Below are 10,230 nucleotides of genomic sequence, written 5' to 3' on the forward strand. Positions count from 1 at the left end.
TCCAGAGCTCTCTCCCCAGCGCATCCTCCGAGGGCCCCAGCGCTCCCCCCAGCCCGCGGCCCGTCTCCAGCCTGGGCTCCACCCCACTCCCCAGCCCCAGAGCCGGGTCGGACGGGGCCGACACCCCCCTGTGCAGCCCCCGCCCCACGGTCACGCCCGCCCCGCCACCCGAGCCCGTCTCCAGCCCCGCCCTGCAGGGAGACTCCTCCCAAAGCGCCCTGTCCTCAGGTCAGAGGTCACCACTGTGCTGTAGTCCTAAAAGCAGGAAGAGAGTTCGCATTTTTGAGCCATGGGTTCCCTCAACAGATTTCTCATGTTTTTTTTCCCCATAGGGATTCCAATTCCTGCCGAATATAAGGGTTAATGTACGCTCGAGTTTCATGTTTTGTTCTAGGAGAAGAGTTACATCCGTTAATATCGCACCTGTATATTTTGAAGCTGTTCTGTGCTAGAAAAGGTACAAGTAGCAACATTGAAACTACAACGGTAATGTCTCCTGCAGATGGGCTAGTATGAAACATGAGCTGTGGCTGATAGAATGTAACCATTGTTGTAGTTTCAGTGTTGCAACTTGATAAAAAAAAAAAAAGAAAGATAAAATAAGAAAGCACATAACCGCATATAAATACATAGTTGAGCTACAGCTCCTATACCAAAATGTGAAACTCTTTAGCGTACGTTAACCACATTTGGCTGGAATTATTATCCTGATTGGGGAGGAAACAAAACCAAGGGAACCCTAGGCAGAAGAAACTGTTGGGTTGGCCTACAAAAAGACGTCATCACTGTAACATTAACATTAATGGCATTTGGCAGATGCTCTTATCCAGAGCGACGTACAGTTGATTAGACTAAGCAGGAGACAATGCGGGGTTAAGGGCCTCGCTCAAGGGCCCAACGGCTGTGCGGATCTTATTGTTGCCTCACCGGGATTCGAACCACAGACCTTGTGGGTCCCAGTCATTTACCTGAACCACTACGCTACAGGCCGCCCCATAGTAACCCTCGATACAGCTGGTTTGGACATAGCTGGAGAAACTAGAGGCTGTTGCTCAGTGACCGTGGCCGTTTTAAAAAGCTGTTTTTTCATGCTCCAGTTCCAGATGGGGACTCTGTGATCTTTGTGAAGGAGCAGCAGGGGAAGAGCCCAGATGCCTCAGGGTACGTGATGTAGTGAGTGTGTTCCCTTCATACTCCTGTTCATCTGTTCTGCCTCGATACAGCGATTGTGTTCCCATCATACCTGTCCCCCTGGAAACCTTTACTCCTGTTCATCTGTTCCGCCTCAATATAGCGAGTGTGTTCCCCTCCTACATATCCCCCTGGAAAACTTAAACAAGTAATCTGTCCCTAATTCTGTTCCTCTACATGCCTCTACACGCTCACTAATTCTGTTCTCTCTGCAGGGTTCCATGTTTCCATGTTGAGCTGTGGATCAAAGAACTGTGAGTGACTCATTTTACACACTGCACTTACCACATCAGGCTGCGCTTACCACTCCACTTATTACACTGCACTTACCACACTGCGCTTACTACATCACACTGCGCATACACCTGTCCTTACCGCACTGCCCTTACCACAATGCATTAATCCCAGTTGCACCAACCGCCCCAGCCAACAATAAACCCAATGAACGAAGTACCCCAACACACAAATTGCCCCAATAAACTCATGGCCCCAGCAAAGGAATCACACCAATCACTGTGCCTCCTGCCCTGCAGGACCAGTCTGTATGACTCTCGGGCTCGTGAGAGACGGAGGCTGATCGAGGAGCAGGAGGCTCTGACCACCCGACTGCTCCGACAGGTAGGCCACCGGCCCGCTGTCTGCAGAAATGCCGCTGACAGGAGCGCCCTCCCTCCCCCGCTGTCTTCCTCTTCCTCACTGCTGCTGTCTTCCTCTTCCTCACGCTCCCTCTCTTGTACTCTTCCTCACAGCGGCTCTCTGAGGAAGGCCAGGTGGGTCAGGGCAGTGTAGAGCTGCGGGTTCGAGTCCCTCTGGAGAAGGAGGTTCCCTTGGCGCCCGTCGTCGAGGAGCCCAAAGCCGTTACAGAAGAGCCTGAGTTCCCCGAGCTCACAGAGGTATGACGCTGCGCTAACAGGACGAGGCGTATATGTCACTGTGTGTGTTCAGGTGCTATATGTCACTGTGTGTGTTCAGGTGCTATATGTCACTGTGTGTTCAGGTGCTATATGTCACTGTGTGTGTTCAGGTGCTATATGTCACTGTGTGTGTTCAGGTGCTATATGTCACTGTGTGTGTTCAGGTGCTATATGTCACTGTGTGTGTTCAAGTGATATATGTCACTGTGTGTTCAGGTGCTATATGTCACTGTGTGTGTTCAGGTGCTATATGTCACTGTGTGTGTTCAGGTGCTATATGTCAGTGTGTGTGTGTGTTCAGGTGCTATATGTCAGTGTGTGTGTGTGTTCAGGTGCTATATGTCACTGTGTGTGTTCAGGTGCTATATGTCACTGTGTGTGTTCAGGTGCTATATGTCGCTGTGTGTGTTCAGGTGGTATATGTTGCTCCATGTGTGTTCAGGTGCTATATGTCGCTGTGTGTGTTCAGGTGGTATATGTCGCTGTGTGTGTTTAGGTGCTATATGTTGCTGTGTGTGTGTGTTCAGATGATGTATGTCGCTGTGTGTGTTCAGGTGATATATGTCGCTGTATGTGTTCAGGTGGTATACGTTTCTCTGTGTGTGTTCAGGTGGTATATGTTGCTCTGTGTGTGTGTGTGTGTGTGTGTGGAGGTGGTATATGTTGCTCTGTGTGTGTGTGTTCAGGTGGTATATGTTGCTCTGTATGTGTGTGTTCAGGTGGTATATGTTGCTCTGTGTGTGTGTGTGTTTGTGTGTGTTGAGGTGGTCTATGTTGCTCTGTGTGTGTTCAGGTGGTCTATGTCGCTCTTTGTGTTCAGGCCATGCAGCTACAGGTGAGCCAGGCTCTGAAGGCGGGCAGTCAGGATGAGGTGCTCAGTGAGGGCTTCAGACTCACCATCACTCGCAAGGACATCCAGACCCTCAACAACCTCAACTGGCTCAATGATGAGGTACAGCAGTGAGACAGAGTGTGTGTGTGTGTGTGTGTGTGTGTGAGAGAGTATGAGTATATATGTGCCTGCCTGTGTGCGCGTGTGTGTGTGTGCGCGTGCGTGCATGCATGTGTGTGCTTGTGCCAGAGTGTGAACGTGTGTAAGAGCAAGCATTAATAGGTGCGTTTCGCGTCTCCCTCCCCAGGTGATAAACTTCTACATGAACCTGCTGGTGGAGCGTAGCCGCAGCCCCGCCTTGCCGTCCGTCTACACCTTCAACACCTTCTTCTACACCAAGCTGCGCAGTGCCGGATACTCTACCGTCCGCCGCTGGACCAAGAGGGTGGACATCTTCACCTCCGACATCCTGCTGGTGCCTGTCCATCTGGGCGTGCACTGGTGCCTGTCTGTGAGTGCAGAACCTACCCCCTAACTCGCCTAACCCCTACCACATAACCCCTCTCTGTGAGTGCAGAACTACCCCTAACTGCTATCCCCTTAACCACTGACTGTCTAACCCCTAACATCCTACCCACTAAACCCTACCACTAATCCATAACCCCTCTCTGTGAGTACAGAACTATCCACTAACCCCCTGTCCCCTAACCCTTAATCCCTACCCCCGAACCCTCTGTGAGTACACAACTACCCCCTAACCAGGGTGTGTTGGTGCAGCACTGCCCCCTAACCCTCTAACCCCTAACCCCTGTAGCTCCTCGTACCGTTTTGAGGGTCTGTAGGTACCACTTAAAGTGAGTGTCCACATAAAATTTTAAACTGTGCGGACTTTACGATTAAATGAGTATTACTATTACTATTGTTGAGGAGGATGATGGTTCTCACACACACCCATTAGTTCGCTCCCCGCTCCCTCTGAAGCGAAAACGGTCTCTTCCTTTTCTCACTAGAGGGCGCCAACAGCAGCCCTTAATGGACGGTGTGTTCTTCCTCTGTGGTTTCAGGTGGTGGACCTCAGGAAGAAGAGCGTCATGTACTTTGATTCTATGGGGGGCAGCAGTGACGAGGCCTGCAGGATCCTGCTGTGAGTGTCTGCAGAGAGAAGCGCTGGGAGGCCAGAGGCAGAAACTTAACTCGCAGGGACAAAAATTGTATTATTCAGTGCTGACCAATGTTCTTGCATTATTTACTAAACTATGAAACTAGTAACGCACGTTTTCTTGGCTGGTTGGTGTTTATGAAGACAACAGTCAGTGTTTTTCTTTTTTCAATCTCTCACTCTCCCCCTTTCTAGGAAGTACTTGGAACAGGAAAGTCAGGATAAAAAAGGCGTTGCGCTGGACACCTCAGACTGGGTCCTTCAAAGCATGAAGCGAAATGTGGGTATCGTAGTTCTGTTCCCTCAAACTCTCATGGTGCATTTAAATAAAGATCCCTTCTCTTGGAGTGGTGCATCCAAGAGTGTGCAAGTGTGTTAGTTCCCATTGTCAGGAGTGTCGGATCCAAACGTAATCCCGCTTTTCCCTCCCGCCGTGTCCAGGAGATCCCGCAGCAGATGAACGGCAGCGACTGCGGAATGTTCACATGCAAATATGCAGAATACATCACCAAAGACCGGCCAATCACGTTCGCACAGGTGGGCATGCTCAGTAGCACCGGTGATGAAGCCAATCAAAACACTTGGTCGAACTACAGACAGAAATGAGTGAAAAACGGCACAGTGAACCAGCACAATGGAGGGCCGCAGTGTCTGCTGGTTTTTGGGGTGTTCTGGGCACCCGTGGTTCATTCAAGTCATTGATTGGTTAAAGTATCCACAACCACAAAAACCCGCAGGCACTGCAGTCCCCTGGGAATTCAGTTTGACACCCCTGCTCTAAGAGTTGATTTCGGGGTCTGTCCCATCAGCAAGAGAACAGTGCCAGGGTTTTTCCTAATGGACTGTTTTTCCATTTTTATGTAAAGCCCTTTGTAAGACAATGTATTGCTGTTGTTATTGCTGTGCTGTAACTGTCCTCCTCTCCGCAGAAACACATGCCCTATTTCCGGAGGCGCATGGTGTGGGAGATCCTCAATCGGAAACTCTTGTGAACGTTCCAAGAGCAGGCGCGGAACGGAAGCCAATCGGTTAGCGGACATCGGAATGAGGAGCCCTGCCCCTCGTTCCTGCCCCGCCTCCTCACTGATAAACCTGCGCCCCTCAGCCAATCCCCTCTTGGCAGGGAGGGGTTTGGACTGATGAAGTCTTAACATCAGTGCCCTCTTAACATCGACCCCTCCCATCACAGCCCACACCCCTTCTCTGGAGATCCCAGACACTGCCAGTTTAGACTGGGCCCACTCGGTCTGTCTGACTCCTCCCACTCTATGCAGCAACTTAACCTCTCCCCCCCCCATTCGTACTTGAATCACGTACTTGGGGCCACAACTATAAACGTTTTTTTTTTTTTGTGGAAAACAAGGCAAACTGTGCTGGAAGCGTTACACGTTACAGCCTGTAATCCAGGCCACGTTTTTGATTGGCCTTCCTCGTGCGGGTTTTACGTCGTCGGCACCTCCAGCCCCGTGCGTCCCCTCGCGCCGGCGTAGCTTAGCCGTTAGCGTCGGCCGTTAGCGTGGGCCGTTAGCGTGGGCCAGTCACCTCGGACGTCTCAAACCGCTACTCTCAGGATCAGAAACCCGTCGCCAGCAGTTAGCTCGGTTGATTCCGAGCCCTTAAATTGAAAATAAATTGTAATTTATTAGAAATTTGTAGAAGGACGACATGTATGTATTTTTTTATAGTGTTGCGGCCAGGACGGTCCGCCCGCGGGAAGCAGCAGGTACATCCTTGTTCTTTCTTATTTCGGAAGTGGATTTTGTTCCGTTAGGGTAAAGTTCTCACTCTTTGCTGTTGGTTCTGAAGAGTGGGGGCGTCTTGCTGCTCCTCTGTGCTCTGCAGTGGCACCTGGACTCTAATGTATGATGTATTTGAGGATCGGATTTGACCTTGACCCGTTTGCATCACCGTCTCCTGCTCCATTTCAAGGGCAAGAGGGAGGGCTGAAGATTAAATGTTTATTTTATTGTCGCATCTAAGCCCTTTTTGATTGTTTCTAGAAGTTTTCGTGCAGGATTATTTGAAACTTTTGTATATATATATATATAAATACATATACGTACGATTTAAGTACAACATTTCTTGGAAGACCTGTATTTAATATACATTTTGTATCTTTTATTACCCATTTTTTAAATCTAGTTTAAAAAAAAAAAAGTCCTTTGTGGAAATAAATTCCTTCAGAAGTTGTGTGTGGTGTCTTATGAAGTACCTCAGAGTGTGTATTAGTGGGTCTCTAGCCCCAGCCGCAGTGGTCTAATGGTCTTTTCGTGGACACCCTAAATTGGGGGTCCACCTCTGTGCACCCTGAAATGCCCCCCACATCCCAACCGCTGCAGGCTCTGCTGCGTTACGTAACACACTAGCGCATGAAAGCGTGTTCAGGTGTCATGCGTATCTCAGCTACATTTAGATCACATACGGACACTTGGATCCCAGTTCTACTGATGGATCCGCTTCTACAGCTGGGGCACGTTTAATCCGAAAACGTTTTGCTGCAGTTTCTGTGTTGAACGATACATTTCCTCCCAACGGTGCGCAACGTTTTGCAACAGACTTCCAGGTGTGTTTGCTCCCATTTGGTGGGTGTGTCGGGGATGGAGCCCGAATGAATAATGACATAGGCCTATGCTTTAAAGGTACAATGGGTCATTTCGGACTTCTAAAGAGGAATAGTAGCAACAAACGCCTTCAAACCACGACCCTGTTTATCCCTCCTCCCTGTCTGTAAACGCGCTGACATTGAAACGCCATTGGCTGTGGCATTTAGAACCAATTTTCAACCAATGAGCTTGAATTATTGTACAGTTATACAATGTTTTGGTACAGAGTGTCGGGCCATAAAACAGTATATTCTTAAACCCGAATTTAAGGACTATAAACCCAGGCAGTCTACATCTCAGTGAGCCTTTTTCAGTGATCGGAAGGGATTTACAATAGTCTTGTAACAATGTTTTAACACAAAAATCATATCTATTGTACCTTTAAAGACCGTAGAACGCCTTCTCAGATGCCATACGAGTAAACCATACTATGTCCGTCAGTCTGCCCAAGGTTTGCGACAGGATGTTCAACGTGCCACCGTTTCTGTTTAAATAAACGTTTTCTGGAGGCTGAACGTGGCCCTGGTTTGAAGTCCACCTGTGGTAAATACAGTAATAGGGGAAGAAATGTTAGGCGACATTTACAGACAAATAATATAATGAGCCGTAGATTGTGGAGTTCCACGTTTTGAACTCGAGTTCTCTATGCAAGTACCCCATCACGGAATAAGACACGCCGGGCCAAATATGAAAAACAAGATTTTAATTAAAAAAAAGGAAAACATGACATCATCTCAGAGTGAAACCAAAGAAGAAAAAATGTAAAAGCAGTTTCATGAATCAAAACAACACGAGCGCATCAACATCAACATCAACATCAACAACAACAACAGAAATGTCATGGCACAGAGAAAGAAAAACCACAAAACAAGCACTCGACAGTTCAGTACAAAACTCTGTTCTTGTATAAATAAGAAGGGCTTATGAGAGCTGAGACAGTGGTGTGGTTTATCTGTTGCTTTTCTGTGAAACCTGTGGGACGATGAGACTGCTATTCCTCCTGCACTATCTAACAAATCACCCCAGCTAGTTCTTCTAAAGCGGTTACCACGACCTTTATGCTTCATTCTTTCAAACGTACATTTGAATTGGAGAATTGCGATTCCTGCCATTCAACAGTGACTTAAACACCAGCCAAATACTGATTGTGTTCATAAGACTGAACTTGGATGTTTTTTGGAAAGTCTTAAATTCACTCAATGGTGAGGCCTTTGGGTATTGTAATGTTTTATTTAGCCTGGTTTGCACACTAGCTCTACATAAGGATTGTATAAAGCAGTCTTCCTCCTCCTCCTCCCCCCCCCCCCCCCATAACCCGCTCCTACAACAAAAGGCTCTCTGATAGACGACCTTGGGGAAAGTCTTATTCACCCAGGCCACAAGGAATCGTGAAACGGTAACTCAAAACCAGTTTAAAGTGCCCCAAAATTGGGTGTGTTGGGATAACTGGCAGAATGCACTCAGGAAACACAATGCCTCTGTTCTGCTTATCCCCAGGTCTCTGCATAGATATTCCACCCGCTTTTCCTTTGCTTTGAACAACCAGCGCGTCACACTCATTTTCCCATCCTTTTAAGTAGCAGCAAAACATTTGAATTGGTGAGACCCTTAAAGCCTGACAAACAGTCCCTTTACAGCAGTGGCTGGAGAGCCACAGGGTGGGCCGGCTTTCGTTGTTACTCAGCACTTAATTGACCAATTAATTGACTGCTTTCTCGGGTCTGAATTGGTTGCTAATATTAAGGAGAAAAGAAAACCAGCACGCGCACCCTGCGGCTCTCCAGGACCAGGAGTGAGGACCCCAGCACACCCTGCGGCTCTCCAGCACCAGGAGTGAGGACCCCAGCACACCCTGCGGCTCTCCAGGACCAGGAGTGAGGACCCCAGCACACCCTGCGGCTCTCCAGCACCAGGAGTGAGGACCCCAGCACACCCTGCGGCTCTCCAGCACCAGGAGTGAGGACCCCAGCACACCCTGCGGCTCTCCAGCACCAGGAGTGAGGACCCCAGCACACCCTGCGGCTCTCCAGCACCAGGAGTGAGGACCCCAGCACACCCTGCGGCTCTCCAGCACCAGGAGTGAGGACCCCAGCACACCCTGCGGCTCTCCAGCACCAGGAGTGAGGACCCCAGCACACCCTGCGGCTCTCCAGCACCAGGAGTGAGGACCCCAGCACACCCTGCGTCTCTCCAGATGTAGATGGAGGGAGGCTGGATCTCACAGGGCCACATCAGGGAGGTATGAGAGACGAGGACCTTCTTAAAACAAAAACCGTCTCACAAGGACGAAGCGGAGCAAAAAAAAGCACCCTCACTGCAACCACTGATTGGAAACCTCTAACGAGATTCATTCTTATGATTGCTTCAGACATGTCCTCTGCAATCGTGGACATTTGCCATGGGTCATTTCACGTTTTTAAAGTATATTTTATCTCGTATTACTGTAACATAATTGTAGTTTTTCTGTAGTTTGGTTACAAGAGGTCAGTGTGACCATTTGAGGACATCATGGTGTCTCCAATGACAACACACTGTCTGGATCTAAACTCGATCTGTTGAAAAAACGGCATACCCCTTGCATTTACAGAGGACAAATATTTCAGTGGACAAATAGGAAACGATGCACGGAAGAAACCTGGTCACATTCCTAAAAACGTGTTTTGATAGACAGCTTCCTGACTGGTGGATGGCTTCATAGTCTTTGGTAAGGAACTCACACAACCACACACCTACAAAGGCAAACGCACACACAACCACACACACACACAAAGGCAAACGCACACAACCACACACACACACAAAGGCAAACGCACACACAACCACACACACACAAAGGCAAACGCGCAAACAACCACACACACACACACACACACACACAAAGGCAATCGCGCACAACCACACACATACACATACACAGAGGCAAATGCACACAACCACAGGAGAGGGATGGGAACAAAGGACAGTTCTGCACTTTATCCGGATTCTTCTTTTTGATATTTACGTACAGCAGCATTCTTTTTCCTTATTTTATGAAGGTGTGGCTAAATGAAAACCCCACTCCGTCACTCAGTGATAGCGTGGGGACCGAGCGACGGGGTCCTCGGAGAGCAGAATGAGCCGCTCAGATCATGTGAGAATCAGAGCTGGAAACACATTCAGATTCTCACATCGGTGCCAAACTGAAGAGCAGAAGATGGTCAGATGAAAGATAAACGAAGATAAACACATTACTTTCTGCTCTTGCTAAGTTACTCTGGAGCATAGACCTTTTTTTCTTTTTTCTGCTTTTTTTTTTTTTTTTTTAAATCTGTGAACCTGCCTATACATACCATTGATTCAAAAAATAAAATGAAAACCCTACCAGAACCCATTTCATGGTCCTGTAAAACACACTATATTACTGCAGAAACGTTCAGAGGAAATATTGCATGTAATTGCATAGAAAGTTGACAATTTTGACAAAACAAAATTGTTGAAGAGGACATTTCAACCTAAGTTTTTGTTCTTAAATCACTGGACGGAAGGAAGGTC

General features: G+C 48.2%; 1 protein-coding gene across 1 annotated transcript in view; it reads left to right on the forward strand.

The window, feature by feature from the left end:
- senp1 (SUMO specific peptidase 1) overlaps positions 1-6,286 on the forward strand; it is a 14,442-nt gene extending 8,156 nt beyond the window's left edge. Inside the window, exons 8-18 of the mRNA XM_061256628.1 lie at positions 1-228; positions 1,098-1,161; positions 1,407-1,445; positions 1,725-1,809; positions 1,941-2,084; positions 2,926-3,057; positions 3,245-3,448; positions 4,002-4,081; positions 4,292-4,376; positions 4,538-4,633; positions 5,026-6,286. The exon at positions 1-228 is cut by the window's left edge and continues 29 nt beyond it. Of these exons, the coding sequence (XP_061112612.1) occupies positions 1-228; positions 1,098-1,161; positions 1,407-1,445; positions 1,725-1,809; positions 1,941-2,084; positions 2,926-3,057; positions 3,245-3,448; positions 4,002-4,081; positions 4,292-4,376; positions 4,538-4,633; positions 5,026-5,088 (1,220 nt within the window). The 3' untranslated portion in view covers positions 5,089-6,286. The remainder of the gene's footprint in view (positions 229-1,097; positions 1,162-1,406; positions 1,446-1,724; positions 1,810-1,940; positions 2,085-2,925; positions 3,058-3,244; positions 3,449-4,001; positions 4,082-4,291; positions 4,377-4,537; positions 4,634-5,025) is intronic.
- The last annotated feature ends 3,944 nt before the right edge of the window (positions 6,287-10,230 follow it).

Source organism: Conger conger, chromosome 10, assembly GCF_963514075.1.
Source record: "Conger conger chromosome 10, fConCon1.1, whole genome shotgun sequence".
Lineage (NCBI taxonomy): Eukaryota > Metazoa > Chordata > Actinopteri > Anguilliformes > Congridae > Conger > Conger conger.